Here is a 27,618-nt window from a genome sequence, read left to right as displayed (position 1 = left end):
CAGTGACCGTAAGTACATATCCCAACCAGAATCCATTGATTACAGGCAACATCCGCACCGAGTTAAAGGCTAGAGCTGCCGATTTCAAGGTAGGGGGACACTAATCCGGACGTTTATAAGAAATCTCGCTATGCCCTCAGACGAACCATCAAACAGGCAATGCGTCAATACAGGACTAAGATTGAATCCTACTTCACCGGCTCTGATGCTCGTCGAATGTGGCAAGGCTTGCAAACTTTTGCGGACTAAAAGGGAAAAACAGACGCTAGCTGCCCAGTGACGCGAGCCTACCAGATGAGCTAAGTGCAGTTTATGCTCGTTTTGTGACCAGCAACACTGAAGTATACATGAGAGCACCAGCTGTTCCAGACGACTGTGTGATCACGCTCTCCGTAGCTGATGTGAGCGACGACCTTTAAACAGGTCAGCATTCACAAAGCCACAGGGCCAGACGGATTACCAGGACATATACTCAAAGCATGCGTGGACCAACTGGCATGTGTCTTCACTGACATTTTCACAGTGGTGGAAAAGTACCAAATTGTCATACTTGAGTAAAACTACAGATAACTTATTAGAAAATGTTACGGACTTTCAACTCCCTCCAAATATTTTCTATGGGGTTGAGATCTGGAGTCTGGCTAGGCCACTCCAAGACCTTGAAATGCTTCTTACGAAGCCACTCCTCCGTTGCCCGGGCGGTGTGTTTGGGATCATTGTCATGCTGAAAGACCCAGCCACGTTTCATCTTCAATGCCCTTGCTGATGGAAGGAGGTTTTCACTCAAAATCTCACGATACATGGCCCCATTCATACAACAGCCCCAAAGCATGATGTTTCCACCCCCATGCTTCACAGTAGGTATGGTATTCTTTGGATGCAACTCAGCATTCTTTGTCCTTCAAACACAACGAGTTGAGTTTTTACCAAAAAGCTATATTTTGGTTTCATCTGACCATATGACATTCTCCCAATCTTCTTCTGGATCATCCAAATGCTCTCTAGCAGACGGGCCTGGACATGTACTGGTTTAAGCAGGGTGACACGTCTGGCACTGCAGGATTTGAGTCCCTGGCGGTGTAGTGTGTTACTGATGGTAGGCTTTGTTACTTTGGTCCCAGCTCTCTGCAGGTCCCAGCTCTCTACTTTGGTCCCAGCTCTCTTCACTAGGTCCCCCCGTGTGTTTCTGGGATTTTTGCTGACCGTTCTTGTGATCATTTTGACCCCACGGGTGAGATCTTGCGTGGAGCCCCAGATCGAGGGAGATTATCAATGGTCTTGTATGTCTTCCATTTCCTAGTAATTGCTCCCACAGATGATTTCTTCAAACCAAGCTGCTTACCTATTGCAGATTCAGTCTTCCCAGCCTGGTGCAGGTCTACAATTTTGTTTCTGGTGTCCTTTGACAGCTCTTTGGTCTTGGCCATAGTGGAGTTTGGAGTGTGACTGTTTGAGGTTGTGGACAGGTGTCTTTTATACTGATAACAAGTTCAAACAGGTGCCATTAATACAGGTAACGAGTGGAGGACAGAGGAGCCTCTGAAAGAAGAAGTTACAGGTCTGTGAGAGCCAGAAATCTTGCTTGTTTGTAGGTGACCAAATACTTATTTTCCACCATAATTTGCAAATAAATTCATAAAAATCCTACAATGTGATTTTCTGGATTTTTTTTCTCATTTTGTCTGTCATAGTTGAAGTGTACCTATGATGAAAATTACAGGCTTCTCTCATCTTTTTAAGTGGGAGAACATGCACAATTGTTGGCTGACTAAATACTTTTTTGCCCCACTGTATATAGCCTCGTTATTTTTATGTAATTTTCTTGTTATCTTTTATTTCATTTCTTACTTTAGTTTATTTAGTAAATATTTTCTTAACTCTATTTCTTGAACTGCATTGTTGGTTAAGGGCTAGTAGGTAAGCATTTCACGGTATTCGGCAAATGTGACAAATCCGATTTGATTTGCTCTATATGTTATTAGTCTACTATAGTTCGAGTCTGTTTGTTGGTTGGTTGCAGTCTCTCCCTACCTGTACCCTGTGTCACTAGCTCACGGTACGGCCCCACCTTGCCTGCTCTTTCCCCCTTCTCTCCCCTACTCTCTCTCTCCCACCCTCCTCTAGCTTTTTATCTGCTCCGGTTAATAAAGTAGCTTTAAAAATACTTTTCTGCTGCTTCCCTCACTCGGATCGGATCTGGATCCGACCAGTCTATACGGAATTGTTATCCTTGGCTCCGTTTGGAGCATGTCTCTATATTTTGAAAATGTATTTATGCATATTGGGTTCGAGTAGAAAAGCCCTAGGTCCATTTCGCAACGGGTCCATCTTTTTGGACCGATGAAGTCCTCTACTATGTATCTATAACCTGTAGTATTTTCTTCCATGTGTCTCTAATGTTTTGTGGAGTTTCCTAGGTTGTTATGTTGTTGCTCCACAGTGCCGTCCCCGCGGCCAGATAACGGAGGTCAGGGCAGCAGGGGGACAGGAGGGGGGGCAGTGGACGGAAGCACCTTGACCAACCATCCCAAACGCCAGCCGGCCTTTGACCCCTGGTGAGTCACTAGGGAGGCTTCATTCAAATGACACCCTTTTCCCTATATTAGGGTTGGGCAACTAGAATATGTTTTTTGGGGGTGGGGGGCTCATCTTAATGTTACGAGTTAGAATAGTGGAATACACAAGGTGCAATTTTGAAATTTGGTTGTGCATGAGCAGTTTTTCTCTTGTTATGTCTGTCACTGAAAGTCACTAAACTAAGTTAGTTAACATTTTTTAGATTGGTAAATTAGTCTAGCGGCCAGCTATCTAAACTTCAAATTACTGTCCGCGGGGCCCCAATTGATTTTGTTAGGCAATCTCACTCGGATATCATGTTAAAAAATAGCAAATATTTCTCTCCACCCTATGGCAAAATGTGTAGAATTGCAGGAAATGTGTTATAACATTGCCAAATCTTCTCTCTGCCTCATTGCAAAATGAGTAGAATCACATGAAATTTCAATCAAAATCAAAAGTCTTCTCTTCACCGGATGGCAACATTTGTAGAATTGCATGAAATTAGTTTTAAAAAGTCAAAAATCTTCTCTCAGCCCATGTCAAAACGAGTACAATTCCATACATATGTTATTTATTTTTTTAATAGCTAAATCTTCTCTCCATCCCATTGTAAAATGAATAGAATTGTATGAAATTAGTAATCAAATTTTTAAAAAGCTCAATATTCTCTCCATTCCATTGTAAAATGAGTAAAATTGCATTTAATTATTTATACAATTGCTAAATCTTCTCTCCTTCCCATGACAATATGAGTGGAATTGCATGAAATTAGACATTTACTCAATCTTCTCTTCACCGGATGGCAAAATGAGTAGAATGTATGTAATTAGTTCTATAATTGCTACATCTTCTCTGAGCCCCATGGCAAAATGAGTAGAATAGCATGAAATTTGTTATAAAACTGTTGTCTTCTCTCCATCCTGTTGTAAAATGAGTAGAAGTGCATGAAATGTGTTATACAATTACTAAATCTTCTCTCCGCCCTTGGCAAAATGAGTAGAATTGCATGAAATGAGTTATACATTTGCTAAATCTTCTCTCCGCCCTTGACAAAATTAGTAGACTGCATGAAATTTGTAAAAAAAAAAATTCTCTCAGCCCCATGTCAAAATGAGTAGAATTGCATGAAATGAGTTATACATTTGCTAAATATTTCTCTGCCTCATTGCCACATGAGTAGAATCACATGAAATTTGCAACAAAATTTCAGTCTTCTCTTCACCGGTTGGCAAAATTAGTAGAATTGCATGAAATTATTTATAAAATTGCTAAATCTTCTCTCTGCTCTGTTGTAAAATGAATAGAATTGTTTGCAATTAGTAAAATAATTTCTAAATATTCTCTCCATTCCATTGTAAAATGAGTAAAATTGCATGCAATTATTTATAAAATTGCCAAATCTTTTCTCCTCTCCATGGCAAAATGAGTAAATTACATGAAATGTGTTATACATTTGCTAAATCTTCTCTCTGCCCCATGGCAAAGTGAGTAGAATTGCATGGAATTTGTTATAAAATTGCTAATCTTCTCTTCACCGGATGTCAAAATGAGTAGAATTGTATGTGATTAGCTATAAATTTGCTACATCTTCTCTCCCGCCCCATTGCAAAATGAGTAAAATTGAATTGAGATTTCTTGTGAAATTCCAAAATCGTCTCTCCACCCCATGGCAAAATGAGTAGAATTGCACATAATTAGTTATAAAATGCTACATCCTCTGTGTAAAAAAATTGCCACATCTCCTTGCTGTCTCATTGTAAAATGAATAGAAATGAATGTAATCCTGCTAAATGGCACTGACAGAGATGGTCGCCTTGCTTTGCGTTCTTAGGAAACTATGGAGTATTTTTTTTATTATGTGTTATTTCTTACATAGTTACTCCAGGAAATCTTAAGTCTTATTACATACAGCCGGGAAGAACTATTGGATATAAGAGCAACATCAACTTACCAATATTATGACCAGGAATACGACTTTCCCGAAGTGGATCCTCTGTTCGGACCACCACCTAGGACGGTGGATCTGATCCCAGTAGCCGACCCAAAACAATGGTGCCGCAGAGGGGGCAGATGGAGCAGCCTTCTGGTCAGGCTCCGTAAACGTGCACATTGCTCACGAGTATAGTACTCGCCAATGTCCAGTCTCTTGACAACAAGGTAGACAAAATTCGAGCAAGGGTTGCCTTCCAGAGAGACAGAGATTGTAACATTCTCTGTTTCACAGAAACATGGCTCTCTCTGGATATGTTGTTGGAATTGGTACAGCCACCGGGCTTCTCCATGTATCACGCCGACAGAGATAAACACTTCTCTGAGAAGAGGAAGGGTGGGGGTGTATATTTTATGATTAACGACTCATGGTGTAATCATAACATACAGGAACTCAAGTGCTTTTGCTCACCCGACCTAGAATTCCTTACAATCAAATGCCGGCCATTTTACCTACCAAGAGAATTCTTGTCAGTTATAGTCACAGCTGTGTACATTCCCCCTGAAGCGAACACCAAGATGGCCCTCAAAGAACTTCACTGGATTCTATGTAAACTGCAAACTATATATCCGGAGGCTGCATTTATTGTTGATGGGGATTTTAACAAAGCAAATGTGAGAACAAGGCTACCTAAAGTCTACCAGCATATTGATTGCACGACTCGCATGGCTAATACACTGCTCAAAAAAATAAAGGGAACACTTAAACACCACAATGTAACTCCAAGTCAATCACACTTCTGTGAAATCAAACTGTCCACTTAGGAAGCAACACTGATTGACAATACATTTCACATGCTGTTGTGCAAATGGAATAGACAACAGGTGGAAATTATAGGCAATTAGCAAGACACCCCCAATAAAGGAGTGGTTCTGCAGGTGGGGACCACAGACCACTTCTCAGTTCCTATGCTTCCTGGCAGATGTTTTGGTCACTTTTGAATGCTGGCGGTGCTTTCACTCTAGTGGTAGCATGAGACGGAGTCTACAACCCACACAAGTGGCTCAGGTAGTGCAGCTCATCCAGGATGGCACATCAATGTGAGCTGTGGCAAGAAGGTTTGCTGTGTCTGTCAGCGTAGTGTCCAGAGCATGGAGGCGCTACCAGGAGACAGGCCAGTACATCAGGAGATGTGGAGGAGGCCGTAGGAGGGCAACAACTCAGCAGCAGGACCGCTACATCCGCCTGTGTGCAAGGAGGAGCACTGCCAGAGCCCTGCAAAATGACCACCAGCAGGCCACAAATGTGCATGTGTCTGCTCAAACGGTCAGAAACAGGCTCCATGAGGGTGGTATGAGGGCCCGACGTCCACAGGTGGGGGTTTTGCTTACAGCCCAACACTGTGCAGGACGTTTGGCATTTGCCAGAGAATACCAAGATTGGCAAATTCACCACTGGCGCCCTGTGCTCTTCACAGATGAAAGCAGGTTCACACTGAGCACATGTGACAGACGTGACAGTCTGGAGACGCCGTGGAGAACGTTCTGCTGCCTGCAACATTCTCCAGCATGACCAGTTTGGCGGTGGGTCAGTCATGGTGTGGGGTGGCATGTCTTTGGGGGGGCGCACAGCCCTCCATGTGCTCGCCAGAGGTAGCCTGACTGCCATTAGGTACCGAGATGAGATCCTCAGACCCCTTGTGAGACCATATGCTGGTGCGGTTGGCCCTGGGTTCCTCCTAATGCAAGACAATGCTAGACCTCATGTGGCTGGAGTGTGTCAGCAGTTCCTGCAAGAGGAAGGCATTGATGCTATGGACTGGCCCACCCGTTCCCCAGACCTGAATCCAATTGAGCACATCTGGGACATCATGTCTCGCTCCATCCACCAACGCCACGTTGCACCACAGACTGTCCAGGAGTTGGCGGATACTTTAGTCCAGGTCTGGGAGGAGATCCCTCAGGAGACCATCCGCCACCTCATCAGGAGCATGCCCTGGCATTGTAGGGAGGTCATACATGCACGTGGAGGCCACACACACTACTGAGCCTCATTTTGACTTGTTTTAAGGACATTACATCAAAGTTGTAATGTATGTAATGTAATTTAGATTAATTTCAAATGAAAAGCTGAAATGTCTTGTATTCAACCCCTTTGTCATGGCAAGCCTAAATACATTCAGGAGTGGTACATTTGCTTAACAAGTCACATAATATGGTGCATGGATTCACTCTGTGTGCAATAATAGTGTTTAACATGATTTTGTTTATGATTACCACATCTCTGTACCCCACATATACAATTATCTGTAAGGTCCCTCAGTCGAGCAGTGAATTTCAAACACAGATTCAACCACAAAGATCAGGGAGGTTTTCCAATGCCTTGCAAAGAAGGGCAACTATTTGTAGATGGTAAACATTTTTTTAAAGCATTCATTGAATATATCTTTGAGCATGGTGAAGTTACTAATTACACTTTCGATGGTGTATCAATACACCCAGTCACTACAAAGATACAAGCGTCCTTCTTAAGTCAGTTGCCGGAGAAGAAGGAAACCATTCATGGATTTCACCATGAGGCCAATGGTGACTTTAAAACAGTTACAGAATTTTATGGCTGTGATAGGAGAAAACTGAGGATGGGACCAACAACATTGTAGTTACTCCACAATACTAACGTAAATCTACGCTGGAGTTGCTTACCAAGAAGACAATAAATGTTGCTGAGTGGCCGAGTTACAGATTTGACTTAAATCTACTTGAATATCGATGGCAAGACCTGGAAATGGTTGTCTAGCAATGATCAACAATGAATTTGACATTGCTGGAAGTAATTTGAAAATAACAATCGGCAAATGTTGTACAATCCAGGTTTGGAAGGTTCTTAGAGACTTACCAAGAAAGACTCACAGCTGTAATCACTGCCAAAAGTGCTTCTACAAAGTATTTACTCAGGGGTGTGAATACTTATGTAAATCAGATATTTCTGTATTTCATTCTCAATAAATTAGCAAAAAAATGTCTAAAAACATGTTTTGACTTTGTCATTATGGGGTATTGTGTGAAGATGGGTGAGATTTTTTTTTATTTCATCCATTTTGAATTCAGGCTGTAACACAACAAAAGTTAGAGTACATTACAGCTTGGACTGTTCCTTCATTAGAGTCCTCAAGTCTGTCCAGTTACATTACAGCATGGACTGTTCCTTCATTAGAGTCCTCAAGTCTGTCCAGTTAGAGTACATTACAGCTTGGACTGTTCCTTCATTAGAGTCCTCAAGTCTGTCCAGTTACATTACAGCATGGACTGTTCCTTCATTAGTCCTCAAGTCAGTCCAGTGTACATTACAGCTTGGACTGTTCCTTCATTAGAGTCCTCAAGTCCAGTTGGAGTACATTACAGCTTGGACTGTTCCTTCATTAGAGTCCTCAAGTCTGTCTAGTTACATTACAACTTGGACTGTTCTTTCATTAGAGTCCTCAAGTCTGTCCAGTTAGAGTACATTACAGCTTGGACTGTTCCTTCATTAGAGTCCTCAAGTCTGTCCAGTTAGTGTACATTACAGCTTGGACTGTTCCTTCATTAGAGTCCTCAAGTCTGTCCAGTTAGAGTACATTACAGCTTGGACTGTTCCTTCATTAGAGTCCTCAAGTCTGTCCAGTTACATTATAGCATGGACTGTTCCTTCATTAGAGTCCTCAAGTCTGTCCAGTTAGAGTACATTACAGCTTGGACTGTTCCTTCATTAGAGTCCTCAAGTCTGTCCAGTTACATTACAGCTTGGACTGTTCCTTCATTAGAGTCCTCAAGTCTGTCCAGTTAGTGTACATTACAGGTTGGACTGTTCCTTCATTAGAGTCCTCAAGTCTGTCCAGTTAGAGTACATTGCAGCTTGGACTGTTCCTTCATTAGAGTCCTCAAGTCTGTCCAATTACATTATAGCATGGACTGTTCCTTCATTAGAGTCCTCAAGTCTGTCCAGTTAGAGTACATTACAGCTTGGACTGTTCCTTCATTAGAGTCCTCAAGTCTGTCCAGTTACATTACAGCATGGACTGTTCCTTCATTAGAGTCCTCAAGTCTGTCCAGTTACATTACAGCATGGACTGTTCCTTCATTAGAGTCCTCAAGTCTGTCCAGTTAGAGTACATTACAGCTTGGACTGTTCCTTCATTAGAGTCCTCAAGTCTGTCCAGTTACATTACAGCTTGGACTGTTCCTTCATTAGAGTCCTCAAGTCTGTCCAGTTAGAGTACATTACAGCTTGGACTGTTCCTTCATTAGAGTTCTCAAGTCTGTCCAGTTAGTGTACATTACAGCTTGGACTGTTCCTTCATTAGAGTCCTCAAGTCTGTCCAGTTACATTACAGCATGGACTGTTCCTTCATTAGAGTCCTCAAGTCTGTCCAGTTACATTACAGCATGGACTGTTCCTTCATTAGAGTCCACAAGTCTGTCCAGTTAGAGTACATTACAGCTTGGACTGTTCCTTCATTAGAGTCCTCAAGTCTGTCCAGTTACATTACAACTTGGACTGTTCTTTCATTAGAGTCCTCAAGTCTGTCCAGTTAGAGTACATTACAGCTTGGACTGTTCCTTCATTAGAGTCCTCAAGTCTGTCCAGTTACATTACAGCTTGGACTGTTCCTTCATTAGAGTCCTCAAGTCTGTCCAGTTAGAGTACATTACAGCTTGGACTGTTCCTTCATTAGAGTCCTCAAGTCTGTCCAGTTAGAGTACATTACAGCTTGGACTGTTCCTTCATTAGAGTCCTCAAGTCTGTCCAGTTAGAGTACATTGCAGCTTGGACTGTTCCTTCATTAGAGTCCTCAAGTCTGTCCAGTTACATTACAACTTGGACTGTTCTTTCATTAGAGTCCTCAAGTCTGTCCAGTTAGAGTACATTACAGCTTGGACTGTTCCTTCATTAGAGTCCTCAAGTCTGTCCAGTTAGAGTACATTACAGCTTGGACTGTTCCTTCATTAGAGTCCTCAAGTCTGTCCAGTTACATTACAGCATGGACTGTTCCTTCATTAGAGTCCTCAAGTCTGTCCAGTTAGAGTACATTACAGCTTGGACTGTTCCTTCATTAGAGTCCTCAAGTCTGTCCAGTTACATTACAGCATGGACTGTTCCTTCATTAGAGTCCTCAAGTCTGTCCAGTTAGAGTACATTACAGGTTGGACTGTTCCTTCATTAGAGTCCTCAAGTCTGTCTAGTTACATTACAACTTGGACTGTTCTTTCATTAGAGTCCTCAAGTCTGTCTACATTACAGCACTGTTCCTTCATTAGAGTCCTCAAGTCTGTCCAGTTAGTGTACATTACAGCTTGGACTGTTCCTTCATTAGAGTCCTCAAGTCTGTCCAGTTAGAGTACATTACAGCTTGGACTGTTCCTTCATTAGAGTCCTCAAGTCTGTCCAGTTAGTGTACATTACAGCTTGGACTGTTCCTTCATTAGAGTCCTCAAGTCTGTCCAGTTAGAGTACATTACAGCTTGGACTGTTCCTTCATTAGAGTCCTCAAGTCTGTCCAGTTACATTACAGCATGGACTGTTCCTTCATTAGAGTCCTCAAGTCTGTCCAGTTAGAGTACATTACAGCTTGGACTGTTCCTTCATTAGAGTCCTCAAGTCTGTCCAGTTACATTACAACTTGGACTGTTCTTTCATTAGAGTCCTCAAGTCTGTCCAGTTAGAGTACATTACAGCTTGGACTGTTCCTTCATTAGAGTCCTCAAGTCTGTCCAGTTAGTGTACATTACAGGTTGGTCCTCAAGTCTGTCCAGTTAGTACATTACAGGTTGGACTGTTCCTTCATTAGAGTCCTCAAGTCTGTCCAGTTAGAGTACATTGCAGCTTGGACTGTTCCTTCATTAGAGTCCTCAAGTCTGTCCAATTACATTATAGCATGGACTGTTCCTTCATTAGAGTCCTCAAGTCTGTCCAGTTAGAGTACATTACAGCTTGGACTGTTCCTTCATTAGAGTCCTCAAGTCTGTCCAGTTACATTACAGCATGGACTGTTCCTTCATTAGAGTCCTCAAGTCTGTCCAGTTACATTACAGCATGGACTGTTCCTTCATTAGAGTCCTCAAGTCTGTCCAGTTAGAGTACATTACAGCTTGGACTGTTCCTTCATTAGAGTCCTCAAGTCTGTCCAGTTACATTACAGCTTGGACTGTTCCTTCATTAGAGTCCTCAAGTCTGTCCAGTTAGAGTACATTACAGCTTGGACTGTTCCTTCATTAGAGTCCTCAAGTCTGTCCAGTTACATTACAGCATGGACTGTTCCTTCATTAGAGTCCTCAAGTCTGTCCAGTTAGAGTACATTACAGCTTGGACTGTTCCTTCATTAGAGTCCTCAAGTCTGTCCAGTTACATTACAGCATGGACTGTTCCTTCATTAGAGTCCTCAAGTCTGTCCAGTTAGAGTACATTACAGCTTGGACTGTTCCTTCATTAGAGTCCTCAAGTCTGTACATTAGACTGTTCCTTACATTACAGTTACTTGGACTGTTCTTTCATTAGAGTCCTCAAGTCTGTCCAGTTAGAGTACATTACAGCTTGGACTGTTCCTTCATTAGAGTCCTCAAGTCTGTCCAGTTACAGCTTGGACTGTACATTACAGCTTGGACTGTTCCTTCATTAGAGTCCTCAAGTCTGTCCAGTTAGAGTACATTACAGCTTGGACTGTTCCTTCATTAGAGTCCTCAAGTCTGTCCAGTTAGTGTACATTACAGCTTGGACTGTTCCTTCATTAGAGTCCTCAAGTCTGTCCAGTTAGAGTACATTACAGCTTGGACTGTTCCTTCATTAGAGTCCTCAAGTCTGTCCAGTTACATTACAGCATGGACTGTTCCTTCATTAGAGTCCTCAAGTCTGTCCAGTTAGAGTACATTACAGCTTGGACTGTTCCTTCATTAGAGTCCTCAAGTCTGTCTAGTTACATTACAACTTGGACTGTTCTTTCATTAGAGTCCTCAAGTCTGTCCAGTTAGAGTACATTACAGCTTGGACTGTTCCTTCATTAGAGTCCTCAAGTCTGTCCAGTTAGTGTACATTACAGGTTGGACTGTTCCTTCATTAGAGTCCTCAAGTCTGTCCAGTTAGAGTACATTGCAGCTTGGACTGTTCCTTCATTAGAGTCCTCAAGTCTGTCCAGTTACATTATAGCATGGACTGTTCCTTCATTAGAGTCCTCAAGTCTGTCCAGTTAGAGTACATTACAGCTTGGACTGTTCCTTCATTAGAGTCCTCAAGTCTGTCCAGTTACATTACAGCATGGACTGTTCCTTCATTAGAGTCCTCAAGTCTGTCCAGTTACATTACATGGAGCATGGACTGTTCCTTCATTAGAGTCCTCAAGTCTGTCCAGTTAGAGTACATTACAGCTTGGACTGTTCCTTCATTAGAGTCCTCAAGTCTGTCCAGTTACATTACAGCTTGGACTGTTCCTTCATTAGAGTCCTCAAGTCTGTTAGAGTACCAGTTAGTTCCTTCATTAGTACATTACAGCTTGGACTGTTCCTTCATTAGAGTCCTCAAGTCTGTCCAGTTACATTACAGCATGGACTGTTCCTTCATTAGAGTCCTCAAGTCTGTCCAGTTAGAGTACATTACAGCTTGGACTGTTCCTTCATTAGAGTCCTCAAGTCTGTCCAGTTACATTACAGCATGGACTGTTCCTTCATTAGAGTCCTCAAGTCTGTCCAGTTAGAGTACATTACAGCTTGGACTGTTCCTTCATTAGAGTCCTCAAGTCTGTCTAGTTACATTACAACTTGGACTGTTCTTTCATTAGAGTCCTCAAGTCTGTCCAGTTAGAGTACATTACAGCTTGGACTGTTCCTTCATTAGAGTCCTCAAGTCTGTCTAGTTACATTACAACTTGGTCTGTTCTTTCATTAGAGTCCTCAAGTCTGTCCAGTTAGAGTACATTACAGCTTGGACTGTTCCTTCATTAGAGTCCTCAAGTCTGTCTAGTTACATTACAACTTGGACTGTTCTTTCATTAGAGTCCTCAAGTCTGTCCAGTTAGAGTACATTACAGCTTGGACTGTTCCTTCATTAGAGTCCTCAAGTCTGTCCAGTTAGAGTACATTACAGCTTGGACTGTTCCTTCATTAGAGTCCTCAAGTCTGTCCAGTTACATTACAGCATGGACTGTTCCTTCATTAGAGTCCTCAAGTCTGTCCAGTTAGAGTACATTACAGCTTGGACTGTTCCTTCATTAGAGTCCTCAAGTCTGTCTAGTTACATTACAACTTGGACTGTTCTTTCATTAGAGTCCTCAAGTCTGTCCAGTTAGAGTACATTACAGCTTGGACTGTTCCTTCATTAGAGTCCTCAAGTCTGTCCAGTTAGTGTACATTACAGGTTGGACTGTTCCTTCATTAGAGTTTCAAGTCTGTCCAGTTAGAGTACATTGCAGCTTGGACTTTTCCTTCATTAGAGTCCTCAAGTCTGTCCAGTTACATTATAGCATGGACTGTTCCTTCATTAGAGTCCTCAAGTCTGTCCAGTTAGAGTACATTACAGCTTGGACTGTTCCTTCATTAGAGTCCTCAAGTCTGTCCAGTTACATTACAGCATGGACTGTTCCTTCATTAGAGTCCTCAAGTCTGTCCAGTTAGAGTACATTACAGCTTGGACTGTTCCTTCATTAGAGTCCTCAAGTCTGTCCAGTTACATTACAACTTGGACTGTTCTTTCATTAGAGTCCTCAAGTCTGTCCAGTTACATTACAGCTTGGACTGTTCCTTCATTAGAGTCCTCAAGTCTGTCCAGTTAGAGTACATTACAGCTTGGACTGTTCCTTCATTAGAGTCCTCAAGTCTGTCCAGTTAGAGTACATTACTGCTTAGACTGTTCCTTCATTAGAGTCCTCAAGTCTGTCCAGTTAGAGTACATTGCAGCTTGGACTGTTCCTTCATTAGAGTCCTCAAGTCTGTCCAGTTACATTACAACTTGGACTGTTCTTTCATTAGAGTCCTCAAGTCTGTCCAGTTACATTACAGCTTGGACTGTTCCTTCATTAGAGTCCTCAAGTCTGTCCAGTTACATTTACTGTTCCTTCATTAGACAAGTCTGTCCAGTTGGTACTGTTCTGTTCCTTCATTAGAGTCCTCAAGTCTGTCCAGTTACATTACAAGTCTGTCCAGTTGGACTGTTCTTTCATTAGAGTCCTCAAGTCTGTCCAGTTAGAGTACATTACAGCTTGGACTGTTCCTTCATTAGAGTCCTCAAGTCTGTCCAGTTACATTACAGCATGGACTGTTCCTTCATTAGAGTCCTCAAGTCTGTCCAGTTAGAGTACATTACAGCTTGGACTGTTCCTTCATTAGAGTCCTCAAGTCTGTCCAGTTAGAGTACATTGCAGCTTGGACTGTTCTTTCATTAGAGTCCTCAAGTCTGTCCAGTTACATTACAGCTTGGACTGTTCCTTCATTAGAGTCCTCAAGTCTGTCCAGTTACATTACAGCTTGGACTGTTCCTTCATTAGAGTCCTCAAGTCTGTCCAGTTAGTACATTACAGCTTGGACTGTTCCTTCATTACTCAAGTCCAGTTACATTACAGCATGGACTGTTCCTTCATTAGAGTCCTCAAGTCTGTCCAGTTAGAGTACATTACAGCTTGGACTGTTCCTTCATTAGAGTCCTCAAGTCTGTCCAGTTACATTACAGCTTGGACTGTTGGACTGTTCCTTCATTAGAGTCCTCTTCTCTGTCATGTTACAGTGCAGCTTGGACTGAGCCTTCATTAGACTCTTCCTGTCCTTCCAGTTACTGTACAATACAGCTTGGACTGTTCCTTCATTAGTCTTCCAATCCATCCAGTTGCAGCGCAGCTTGGACTGTCCCTCCGTTAGAGTCCATCTGTTTTTCCAGCTGTATTGTGTTCTCTCCATCAATAGGATGCGCCCAGAGATCGTGGTGATGAACCAATCAGAGCCGACCAAAGAAAAGGAGAAGCAGGGCTTCTTCAGAGCAATAAAGAAGAAGAAGAAGAACAAGTCCCAAATGGTGGGTGCTGTTCTCTTCTGTAATGTTATGGTCTGCCATACCCTCTAGAGTTAACATATGTACAGTACCAGTCAAAAGTTTGGATGCACCTACTCATTCCAGGGTTTCTTTATTTCTACATGGTAAAATAATAGTGAAGATATCAAAACTATGACATTACACATATATGGAATCATGTAGTAACCAAAAAAGTGTTAAATATATTTAAGATTCTTCAATGTTGCCACCCTTTGCCTTGATGACAGCTTTGCACACTCTTGGCATTCTCTCAACCAGCTTCATGAGGTAGTCACCTGGAATGCATTTCAATTAACAGGTGTGCCCTGGAATTTCTTTACTTCTTCATGCGTTTGAGCCAATCAGTTTTGTTGTAACAAGGTAAGGGGGGGATACAGAAGATGGCTCTATTTGTTAAAAGACCAAGTCCATATTATGGCAAGAACAGCTCAAATAAGCAAAGAGAAATGACAGTCCATCATTACTTTAAGACATAACGGTCAGTCAATACGTAAAATTTCAAGAACTTTGAAAGTTTCTTTAAATGCAGTGGCTCTCATGAGGACTGTCACAGGAATGGAAGACACAGAGTTACCTCTGCTGCAGAGGATAAGTTCATTAGAGTTATAATCTCCACCCGGCACAGCCAGAAGAGGACTGGCCACCCCACATGTGCTCTCTCTAATTCTTTCTTTCTCTCTCTCGGAGGACCTGAGCCCTAGGACCATGCCCCAGGACTACCTGACATGATGACTCCTTGCTGTCCCCCGTCCACCTGACTGTGCTGCTGCTCCAGTTTCAACTGTTCTGCCTTATTATTATACGACCATGCTGGTCATTTATGAACATTTGAACATCTTGGCTGTTATGTTCTGTTATAATCTCCACCCGGCACAGCCAGAAGAGGACTGGCCACCCCACATAGCCTGGTTCCTCTCTAGGTTTCTTCCTAGGTTTTGGCCTTTCTAGGGAGTTTTTCCTAGCCACCGTGCTTCTACACCTGCATTGCTTGCTGTTTGGGGTCTTAGGCTGGGTTTCTGTACAGCACTTTGAGATATCAGCTGATGTACGAAGGGCTATATAAATAAATTTGATTTGATTTGATTTGAGTTAACTGCACCTCAGATTGGAAAGGAAGACCCAGAGTTACCTCTGCTGTAGAGGATAAATTCATTAGAGTTAACTGCACCTCAGATTGCAGCCCAAATAAATGCTGACAGACGCATCTCAACATCAACTGTTCAGAAGAGAATCAGACCTTCATGGTCGAATTGCTGCAAATAAACCACTACTAAAGGACACCTATAAGAAGAAGAGACTTGCTTTTGGCCAAGAAACACCAGCAATGCACATTAGACCAGGGGAAATTTGTCCTTTGGTCTGATGAGTCCAAATTTGCGATTTTTGGTCCAACCGTCGTGTCTTTGTGAGACGCAGAGTAGGTGAAGTGATGATCTCCACATGTGGTTCCCACCGTGAAGCATTTTTATTTATTTTTATTTAATTTTGTCTTTATTTAATCAGGCAGGCACAACTGCGACCTGGCCAAGATAAAGCAAAGCAGTGCGACACAAACAACAACACAGAGTTACACATGGAATAAACAAACGTACAGTCAATAACACAATAGAAGAAAAGTGTATATATATATACAGTGTGTGCAAATGGCGTGAGGAGGTAAGGTAATAAATAGGCCATAGTGGCAAAGTAATTACAATTTAGCAAATTAACACTGGAGTGATAGATGTGCAGATGATGATGATGTGCAAGTAGAGATACTGGTGTGCAAAAAAGTAAATAAAAACAATATGGGGATGAGGTAGGTAGATTGGATGGGCTGTGTACAGCTGCAGCGATCGTTTAGCTGCTCAGATAGCTGATGTTTAAAGACAGGAGGAGGAGGAGGTGTGGGGGTGCTTTGCTGGTGACACTGTCTGTGATTTATTTAGAATTCAAGACACACTTAATCAGCATGGCTACCACAGCATTCTGCAGCGATACGCCATCCCATCTGGTTTGCACTTAGTGGTACTATAATTTGTTTTTCAACAGGACAATGACCCAACACACCGCCATGCTGTGTAAGGGCTATTTGACCAAAAAGGAGAGTTATGGAATGCTGCATCAGATGACCTAGCCTCGATAATGACTCAACCTCAACCCAATTGAGATGCTTTGGGATGAGTTGGACCACAGAGTGAAGGAAAAGAAGCCAACAAATGCTCAGCATATGTGGGAACTTCTTCAAGACTGTTGGAAAAACATTCCAGGTGAAGAGAATGCCAAGAGTGTGCAAAGCTGTCATCAAGGCAAAGGTTGGCTACTTTGAAGAATCTAAAATCTAAAATATATTTTGATTTATTTAACACTTTTTTGGTTACTACATGATTCCATATGTGTTATTTCATAGTTTTGATGTCTTCACTACTATTTTACAATGAAGAAAATTGTAAAAATAAAGAAAAACCCTTGAACGAGTAGGTGTGTCCAAACTTTTGACTGGTACTGTATGTGTCTTTACGTATGTGCAGTATCTCTACATAATGCTTAAATCTGTCTATATATCACAGTGTTTCCTTCTTTGGCCTCTGCTTCCTTACAGATCTTGTATGTTACCATGACAAAGACACCTCATACAGTATATGTTGTTGTTGCCCATCTTTCCCTGCAGTCATGTGGTTCTTATTTTGCAGATGACGCTCCCAGACAGAAGGACTCCCCTCATGAAGAAATGTATTTTCCCCCTCTGTAACTCAAAGAATAACATAAAGCACAGCTCCTCAGTGATGGTGCTACCTGTTGTCTCTTCTCCCATGGTGTATCTCTTCTCTACAGTACTAGTCTAACCCCATGGAACCATTGTCATCACCGCATGCTGACATTAACATAATGAATCAACTCTAATTAATCTCCTCTTGTCTGGTCTCTAATCATTATAATCATTATGAAACTAGAACCAACCAGATCCATCAAACGCTCAACCAGGACGTCATCAGGAGGTTAGTATGTAGACCTAGTGTACTCTTATAGTGTACTTTAATCACATAGCTAGACACATGCTACTTTGGTCATGATGACATCATGAGAGCCCTATTTGGAGCGTTCAAACAAAATTTAACCAACACAATTCACTGTAAAGCTGATTTATAATATGGATTGAATCCTCTATCAAAATGTTTCTATCCAGACCAGGACAATCTGACCAAATAGGGCCCTTCAGAAAAGGTTATTTCAGTCACTTCATGGATCTGTTGTTGGGTAGTTTACCTTTCCTGTCCTCATTCTGTGGGTCTACAGGATTCTGATTCTGTTGTCACCTGTGACTCCAGCTGTACAGGCAGGCAGCTGACAGCATGCGGAGAGGTCGGGGTGAGGGAGGGAAGGGTGAGAGGGTGGCGGGATAGTCTTGCATGGTTAAGAACTAAAAATCTTGAAGGTGCACATTATCTTCCCGGCTCTACCCCAGAATATCCCCTCTGGTGTACCCCAGAATATCCCCCTGCTCTATTCCAGAATATCCCCCTGCCCTACCCCAGAATATCCCCTCTGGTCTACCCCAGAATATCCCCTCTGGTCTACCCCAGAATATCCCCTCTGCTCTACCCCAGAATATCTCCCCTGCTCTACCCCAGAATATCCCCTCTGCTCTACCCCAGATTATCCTCCCTGCTGTACCCCAGAATATCCCTTCTGCTCTACCCCAGAATATCCCCTCTGCTCTACCCCAGAATATCCCTTCTGGTCTTCCCCAGAATATCCCCCTGCTCTACCCCAGAATATCCCCCTGCTCTACCCCAGAAAATACCCCCTGCTCTACCCCGAATATCCCCTCTGGTGTACCCCAGAATATTCCCCTGCTCTACCTCAGAATATCCCCCCTGGTCTACCCCAGAATATCCCCTCTGCTCTACCCCAGAATATCCCCTCTGCTCTACCCCATAATATCCCCTCTGCTGTACCCCAGAATATCCCCTCTGCTCTACCCCAGAATATCCCTTCTGGTCTACCCCAGAATATCCCTCTGGCTCTAGCCCAGAATATCCCCTCTGCTGTACCCCAGAATATCCCCTCTGCTGTACCCCAGAATATCCCCTCTGCTCTACCCCAGAATATCCCCTCTGGTCGACCCCATAATATCCCCTCTGCTGTACCCCAGAATATCCCCTCTGCTCTACCCCAGAATATCCCCTCTGGTCTACCCCAGAATATCCCTGCTGGTCGACCCCAGAATATCCCTCTGGCTCTAGCCCAGAATATCCCCTCTGCTGTACCCCAGAATATCCCCTCTGCTCTACCCCAGAATATCCCCTCTGGTCGACCCCAGAATATCCCTTTTGGTCTACCCCAGAATATCCCTCCTGCTCTACCCCAGAACATCCCCTCTGCTCTACCCCAGAATATCCCTTCTGGCCTACCCCAGAATATCCCCTCTGGTCTATCCCAGAATATCCCCTCTGCTCTACCCCAGAATATCCCCTCTGCTCTACCTCAGAATATCCCATCTGCTCTACCCCAGAATATCCCCCTGCTCTACCCCAGAATATCCCCTCTGCTCTACCCCAGATTATCCTCCCTGCTCTACCCCAGATTATCCCCTCTGCTCTACCCCAGAATATCCCCTCTGCTCTACCCCAGAATATCCCCTCTGCTCTTCCCCAGAATATCCCCTCTGGTCTACCCCAGAATATCCCTTCTGGTCTACCCCAGAATATCCCCCCTGCTCTACCCCAGAATATCCCCACTGCTCTACCCCAGAATATCCCCTCTGCTCTACCCCAGATTATCCTCCCTGCTGTATCCCAGAATATCCCCTCTGCTCTACCCCATAATATCCCTTCTGGTCTACCCCAGAATATCCCCTCTGCTCTACCCCAGATTATCCTCCCTGTTGTACTCCAAATATCCCTCGTAACTATTTAGGGGCTTTGACCGTCCAAACCACACCTTGTAGCATAATGGTAACTATTTAGGGGCTTTGACCATCCAAACCACACCTTGTAGCATAATGGTAACTATTTAGGAGCTGGTGTTGCTGGGGGTATGTTCTGGGGTTGCAGGGGGATATGTTCTGGGGTTGCAGGGGGAAATATTCTGGGGTTGCAGGGGGAATGTTCTGGTGTTGCTGGAGAAATGTTCTGGTGTTGCTGGAGGAATGTTCTGATGTTGCTGGAGAAATGTTCTGGTGTTGCTGGGAAAATGTTCTGGTGTTGCTGGGGAAATGTTCTGGTGTTGCTGGGGGAATGTTCTGGTGTTGCTGGGGATATGTTCTGGTGTTGCTGGGGGAATGTTCTGGGGTTGCAGGGGAAATGTTCTGGTATTGCTTGGAGAATGTTCTGGTGTGGCTGGGAAATGTGCTGGTGTTGCTGGAATTATGTTCTGGTGTTGCTGGGGAAATGTTCTGGGCTGCAGGGGTAATGTTCTGGTGTTGCTTGAGAAAATGTTCTGGTGTTGCTGGGGATATGTTCTGGTGTTGCTGGGGGAATGTTCTGGGGTTGCAGGGGGAATGTTCTGGTGTTGCTTGGGGGAATGTTCTGGTGTTGCAGGGGGAATGTTCTGGGGTTGCAGGGGATATATGTTCTGGTGTTGCTGGAGGAATGTTTTGGTGTTGCAGGGGAATGTTCTGGGGTTACAGGGGGAATGTTCTGGGGTTGCTGGGGAATGTTCTGGGGTTGCAGGGGGAATGTTCTGGTGTTGCTGGGGGAATGTTCTGGGGTTGCAGGGGGAATGTTCTGGTGTTGCTTGGTAGATGTTCTGGTGTTGCTGGGGATATGTTCTGATGTTGCTGGGAACATGTTCTGGGGTTGCAGGGGAATGTTCTGGTGTTGCTTGGGGATTTGTTCTACTGTTGCAAGGAGAATGTTCTGGGGTTGCAGGGGGAATGTTCTGGGGTTGCAGGGGGAATGTTCTGGGGTTGCAGGGGGAATGTTCTGGGGTTGCAGGGGGAATGTTCTGGGGTTGCAGGGGGGATGTTCAGTGGTTGCGTTGGGAATGTTCTGGGGTTGCGTTGGGAATGTTCTGGGGTTCTGGGCTGAGTGGTGAAGTCTAACGTCTGACCTCTGTATGGGGATAGGTCCCAGGTGACGGGGCAGATCACGTGGTCGTCCAGAAGTCCGCCCGGTCATCGGGTCATCAGAGCAGCCGCCACCGGAACCAGGAGCGGGACCAATCACGGGAGAGAGACAGAGAACAATCACGGGAGAGAAACTGGCCATCAGAAAAAATGGCTGATGCACACTGTCAGGTAAAGCCAAATATGGTGTATAAATTAAGATGGTTCACTCAAGCCGTCAGTTTTGGTCTACTTAACTGGGTGGCTCTCCCATAAACACCAATGCGATAGCAGCTAGGTTTGGTCTGCTTAGTTCATTGACTGTAAATGAACCATAAACAAACAGCGAGTGGGATGTCTCTTCTTACGTCTCTGAAAAACCCTGGCCCCTTAACCTGCAACCCACCCTATCCCCTATCCTGAGCAATGTCAACTGCCTAATGGATATTTTTCTAGATCGTTAATGTTGAAATAAAGTCTGAATGCTAGGAGTCTGGCATGGAGAATATTGGAAGATTTACAGCCTTAAAGGGCAATAGGTGTGTTGGTTTTCTGGTTAGGGTTAGGTGGGTGTTGGGTTTCTGATTAGAGTTTGGTGGGTGTTGGTTTTCTGGTTAGGGTTAGGTGGGTGTTGGTTTTCTGGTTAGGGTTATGTGTCTTGGTGGGTGTTGGTTTTCTAGTTAAGGTTAGGTGTGTAGGTGGGGGGGTTTCTGATTAGGGTGTGGTGGGTGTTGGTTTTCTGATTAGGGTTTGGTGGGTGTTGGTTTTCTGATTAGGGTTTGGTGGGTGTTGGTTTCTGATTAGGGTTTGGTGGGTGTTGGTTTTCTGGTTAGGGTTATGTGTGTAGGTGTTGGTTTTCTGGTTAGGGTTAGGTGGGTGTTGGGTTTCTGGTTAGGGTTAGATGCGTAGCCTTGCAAAAGTATTGATCCCCTTGGTGTTGTTCCTATTTTGTTGCTTTATAATCTGTCATTTAAATAGATTTTTATTTGGATTTCATGTAATGGACTTAACCAAATATTACACAAAGGTGAATGCAAAACAAATTCTAAACGTAAAAGTGGTGCATGCATATGTTTTCTCCCCTTTGCATATGTTTTCTCCCCCTTTGCATATGTTTTCTCCCCTTTGCATATGTTTTCTCCCCTTTGCATATGTTTTCTCCCCTTTGCATATGTTTTCTCCCCCTTTGCATATGTTTTCTCCCCTTTGCATATGTTTTCTCCCCTTTGCATATGTTTTCTCCCCCTTTGCATATGTTTTCTCCCCTTTGCATATGTTTTCACCCCCTTTGCATATGTTTTCTCCCCTTTGCATATGTTTTCTCCCCTTTGCATATGTTTTCTCCCCTTTGCATATGTTTTCACCCCCTTTGCATATGTTTTCACCCCCTTTGCATATGTTTTCACCCCCTTTGTTATGAAGCCCCTAAATAAGATATGGTGCAACCAATTACCTTCAGAAGTCACATAATTAGTTAAGTAAAATCCAACTGTGTGCAATTTAAGTGTCACATGATCTCAGTTTTTATACACCTGTTCACATGAGCTCAGTTTTTATACACCTGTACTGAAAGGCCCCAGAGTTTGCAACACCGCTAAGCAAGGGGCACCACCAAGCAAGAGGCACCATGAAGATCAAGGAGCTCTCCAAACAGGTCAGCGACGAAGTTGTGGAGAAGTACAGATCCGGGTTGGGTTATAAAAAAAAATATCAGAAACTTTGAACATCCCACTGAGTGAGCCCCATTAAATCCATTATTAAAAAATGGAAAGAATATGGCACCAAAACAAACCTGCCAAGAGAGGGCCGCCCACCAAAACTCACGGACCAGGCAAGGAAGGCATTAATCAGAGAGGCAACAAAGAGACCGAAGATAACCCTGAAGGAGCTGCAAAGCTCCATAGCAGAGATTGGAGTATCTGTCCATTTGACCACTTTAAGCCGTACACTCCACAGAGCTGGGCTTTACGGAAGAGTGGCCAGAAAAAAAGCCATTGCTTGAAGAAGGAAATAAGCAAACACATTTGGTGTTCGCCAAAAGGCATAGGGGAGACTCCCCAAACATATGGAAGAAGGTACTCTGGTCAGATGAGACTAAAATGTAGCTTTTTGATCATCAAGGAAAACGCTATGTCTGGCGCAAACCCAACACCTCACATCACCCCGAGAACACCATCCCACAGTGAAGCATGGAGGTGGCAGCATCATGCTTTGGGGATGTTTCCATCGGCAGGGACTGGGAAACTGGTCAGAATTGAAGGAATGATGGATGGCGCTAAATACAAGGACATTTTGAGGGAAATGTCAGTCTTCCAGAGATTTGAGACTGGGATGGAGGTTCACCTTCTAGCAGGACAATGACCTTAAGCATACTGCTAAAGCAACACTCGAGTGGTTTAAGGGGAAACATTTAAATGTCTTGTAATGGCCTAGTCAAAGCCCAGACCTCAATCCAATTGAGAATCTGTGGTATGACTTAAAGATTACTGTACACCAGTGGAACCCATCCAACTTGAACGAGCTGGAGCAGCTTTACCTTGAAGAATGGACAAAAATCCCTGTGGCTAGATATGCCAAGTTTATGGAGACATACTCCATGGGACTTGCAGCTGTAATTGCTGCAAACGTGGCTTTACAAAGTATTGACTTTGGAGGGTGAATAGTTATGATCGCTCAAGTTTTCCGTTTTTTTGTTTGTTTCACAATAAAACATATTTTGCATCTTCAAAGTAGTAGACATGTTGTGTAAATCAAATGATACAAACCCCCCCAAAATATATTTTAATTGCAGGTTGTAAGGCATCAAAATAGAAGAAATGCAAACGCGGGTAAGCCACTGTAAGTGGATATTTGTTTTCTGTTTGGTGTGTAGGTGGGTGTTGGTTTTTTAGTTAGGGCTAGGTGTGTAGGTGGGTGTTTGTTGTCCAGTTAGGGCTAGGTGTGTAGGTGGGTGTTTGTTGTCCAGTTAGGGCTAGGTGTGTAGGTGGGTGTTTGTTGTCCAGTTAGGGCTAGGTGTGTAGGTGGGTGTTGGTTTTTAGTTAGGGCTAGGTGTGTAGGTGGGTGTTTGTTGTCCAGTTAGGGCTAGGTGTGTAGGTGGGTGTTTGTTGTCCAGTTAGGGCTAGGTGTGTAGGTGGGTGTTGGTTTTCTGGTTAGGGTTAGGTGTGTAGGTGAGTGTTTCTGGAAACAGCCATCTACAGTTGAAGTTGGAAGTTTACAAACACTCAGGTTGGAGTCATTACAACTTGTTTTTCAACCACTAGTTATAGTTTTGGCAAGTCGGTGAGGACATCTACTTTGTGCATGACACAAGTAATTTTTCCAACAATTGTTTACAGACAGATTATTTCACTTATATTTCACTGTATCACAATTCCAGTGGGTCAGAAGTTTACATACACGAAGTTGGGGCGGCAGGGTAGCCTAGTGGCTAGAGTTGGACTAGCAACCAGAAGGTTGCAAGTTCAAATCCCCGAGCTGACAAGGTACAAATCTGTTGTTCTGCCCCTGAACAGGCAGTTAACCCACTGTTCCTAGGCCGTCATTGAAAATAAGAATTTGTTCTGAACTGACTTGCCTAGTTAAATAAAGGTCAAATAAAAAAGTTGACTGTGCCTTTAATCAGCTTGGAAAATTCCAGAAAAGGATGTCATGGCTTTAGAAGCTTCTGATAGACTAATTGACATAATTTGAGTCAATTGGAGGCGTACCTGTGGATGTATTTCAAGGCCTATCTTCAAACTCAGTGCCTCTTTGCTTGACATCATGGGAATATCAAAAGAAATCAGCCAAGACCTCAGAGAAAAAAAATTGTAGACCTCCACAAGTCTGGTCCATCCTTGGGAGCAATTTCCAAATGCCTGAAGGTACCACGTTCATCTGTGCAAACAATAGTACGCAAGTCTAAACACCATGGGACCACACAGCTGTCATACCGCTCAGGAAGGAGACGCGTTCTGTCTCCTAGAGATGAACGTTCTTTGTTTCGAAAAGTGCAAATCAATCCCAGAACAACAGCAATGGACCTTGTTAAGATGCTGGAGGAAACAGGTGCTAAAGTATCTATATCCACAGTAAAACGAGTCCTTTATCGACATAACCTGAAAGGTCACTCAGCAAGGAAGAAGCCACTGCTCCAAAACTGCCATTAAAAAAGCCAGACTATGGTTTGCAAATGCGGAATGGGCCAAAATTCACCCAACCTATTGTGGGAAGCTTGTGGAAGGCTACCCGAAATGTTTGACCCAAGTTAAAAAAAATGTAAAGGCAATGCTACCAAATACTAATTGAGTGTTTGTAAACTTTTGACCCACTTGGAATGTGATGAAAGAAATGAAAGCTGAAATAAATCATTCTCTCTACTATTATTCTGACATTTCACATTCTTAAAATAAAGTGGTGATCCTAACTGGCCTAAAACAGGGAATTGTTACTAGGATTAAATGTCAGGAATTATGAAAAACTGAGTTTAAATGTATTTGGCTAAGGTGTATGTAAACTTCCGACTTCAACTGTATTTAGTCAGAACAGTTATTTCAAGAGCTCCAGCTAACCCTAGCATTTCACAACTATACTGAGGCAACATCTGTTGCTAAAACATGACAGACAAATAACCACACTGTGTCATATATTGTACAGATATGTTTGTTATATTTCGTATTCTTACCCCTCAGAGCCAGCCACTCAAGTCTCTACGGAAGCTCCTTCACCTCTCCTCCTCCACCTCCAATCAAACGGCCCCATCTGATATGCGCTTCCAGCCCCTGCCCAACTCCACCTCGGCTAAAGCGGGTTTCAGTGAGGGTCCCAGTCGGAGCCACGCAGGCTCCAGCACCCCCCAGCTAAAGAGCAGGCAGGCCGCCTACCCCCTCCCTGGTCAGATGGAGTCCAGCTGGCACAACTCGGCCCTTGGCAGAGCTGAGGGAAACCCTTACCCAGAGCAACATGGAGGGAGGGAAGGCAAGGGGGGCCAGAACGGACATGGGTTCGGACGGCCCTCACGCTCACGCATTCCAAATCTCAATGACCTGAAAGAGACTGCTCTTTAGAGTGCTGCTTTAACCTTGACACCTGACCCCAGACCTCTCTCTGCTGCCCAGACCTCTCTCTGTTGCCCAGACTTCTCTCTGCTGCACAGACTTCTCTCTGTTGCCCAGACTTCTCTCTGTTGCCCAGACTTCTCTCTGTTGCCCAGACTTCTCTCTGCTGCCCAGACTTCTCTCTGTTGCCCAGACTTCTCTCTGCTGCACAGACTTCTCTCTGTTGCCCAGACTTCTCTCTGCTGCCCAGACTTCTCTCTGTTGCCCAGACTTCTCTCTGCTGCACAGACTTCTCTCTGCTGCCCAGACTTCTCTCTGCTGCCCAGACTTCTCTCTACTGCCCAGACCTCTCTCTGCTGCCCAGACTTCTCTCTGCTGCCCAGACTTCTCTCTGCTGCCCAGACTTCTCTCTGCTGCCCAGACCAGTCGGCTTCATTGTTTCTTTTTTAAAGCTTCCATATTTGATAGAATTTGTAATATTACCTATGTCATTCTGATTATTATAATATTTGTCAGTTAATAATTGCAAATTAATCATATATGTAAATGCTATTTAATATATAAAGTGTATTTGTTAGAGTCTGCTTGCACACAATTGAAATATGACATTTTATTTCACAGTATTTGCATTATATTTCCTTAAGAATATATGAAGTTTAAATTAAGGTTTTTGATTGTTACAATGTAGACCATTCCTTCCCATCAGTTAGTCTGTGCTGTCTCTTGACGTCCAGACTGATGGAAGACGCTCTATAGAGGGTTTAAAGCTTTAGTATTTAGGACAATGTTACGGCAATGCGTTGTCCATCTCCAAACAGATCAGATTTTATATACATTGCTGTAGTTAGTAAACCAATGTTCTGTGTTGACAATCAAGAGAATCTTGTGTTTGATGTCATTTGATAGGAGAGGGCTAGTCTCTGGAGAAATCCCAAGTTTTTGATACAATACTAACCCTAACCCATGGTGGCCTGTGGTACCATTTCACCTGTAATACTTCAACTTAATAGCTATGTTTTCATAAACTATTTTTGTTGTTGAGATTTAGAACATTTGCATAGCAAATAGATGCGACAATTGCCTGCTATGGTGAGTTTCCATTTAACTATCCTGTGTCGACACATAGAAAATAGATGTGACAGTTGCCTGCTAGGGTGGTTTTGCATCTTGTGTCGATAAAAACAGCTGGACGTAAGGACTTCACATAAAACAGAAGTGGTTGAATTGTTTCCATAACCGTTTAGGCAAATTGCGCATTAATAAATTGGTGACAGCCTGTATGCCCTCCCACCTATCTTTTCATGTCTCAGGTAGCCCATGAAAGCCTGCATGGATAGAATGCAATAATTGACTAATATATGCCATATTCTAATAATTCATATGTGCCAGTGTATCGCCACGGTCCTCGCCATGGTGAAACTTACACTCCTGTAGATCTGAAATAAATGGATGGTAAAACTTGCCAGCCAACCAGAAAAGCAAGACGAAGCAATTCAGGACAATCCTTGTCCTAACAAAGAAACAGTATTTTTATAGTTGGAAAATGGATTTAGCAAGCAGTAGGCATATGAATTAAATGTGGAGTTGAGCTTTAGTTTCAAGTTTTTTTTAATATCACGTGCACAAGTACAGTGAAATGCCTTTCCTGCAAGCTCTAACCCAACATTGCAGTAATCGATATCAGTGTAATACTAAAAATAAAGGTAGAACAAATAAAAATAAATAAAAATAAGAAGAACGTGAGTAAGCTATATACAGGTTCAGTTCCAATTCCATATTTCCAATGTGCATGGATACTGGAGTGATAGAGGTAGATACAGTTGATGTCGGAAGTTTACATACACTTAGGTTGGAGTCATTAAAAATCATTTTTCAACCACTCCACAAATTTCTTGTTAACAGACTATAGTTTTGGCAAGTCAGTTAGGACATCCACTTTGTGCATGACATAAGTCATTTTTGATGATTTCACTTATATTTGACATAATTTGAGTCAATTGGAGGTGTACCTGTGGATGTAT

General features: G+C 43.2%; 1 protein-coding gene across 2 annotated transcripts in view; it reads left to right on the top strand.

Annotated features, from left to right (window-relative positions):
• LOC112251944 (cyclin-dependent kinase-like 5) overlaps window positions 1-26,877 on the top strand; it is a 123,859-nt gene extending 96,982 nt beyond the window's left edge. The window contains exons 14-18 of one of the 2 annotated variants that reach the window (XM_042322782.1): window positions 2,441-2,555; window positions 14,407-14,515; window positions 17,467-17,511; window positions 20,583-20,753; window positions 25,232-26,877. In XM_042322782.1, coding sequence (XP_042178716.1) covers window positions 2,441-2,555; window positions 14,407-14,515; window positions 17,467-17,511; window positions 20,583-20,753; window positions 25,232-25,606 — 815 coding nt within the window. In that variant the 3' untranslated portion in view covers window positions 25,607-26,877. Of the gene's footprint in view, window positions 1-2,440; window positions 2,556-14,406; window positions 14,516-17,205; window positions 17,512-20,582; window positions 20,754-25,231 lie in introns of those variants that run through there. The other variant, XR_006083541.1, reaches the window with a different exon arrangement.
• Window positions 26,878-27,618: the final 741 nt, after the last annotated feature.

Source organism: Oncorhynchus tshawytscha, linkage group LG06, assembly GCF_018296145.1.
Source record: "Oncorhynchus tshawytscha isolate Ot180627B linkage group LG06, Otsh_v2.0, whole genome shotgun sequence".
NCBI lineage: Eukaryota > Metazoa > Chordata > Actinopteri > Salmoniformes > Salmonidae > Oncorhynchus > Oncorhynchus tshawytscha.
The sequence above is the reverse complement of the archived record's forward strand: the minus strand, read 5'-3'. Positions and strand labels throughout refer to the sequence as shown.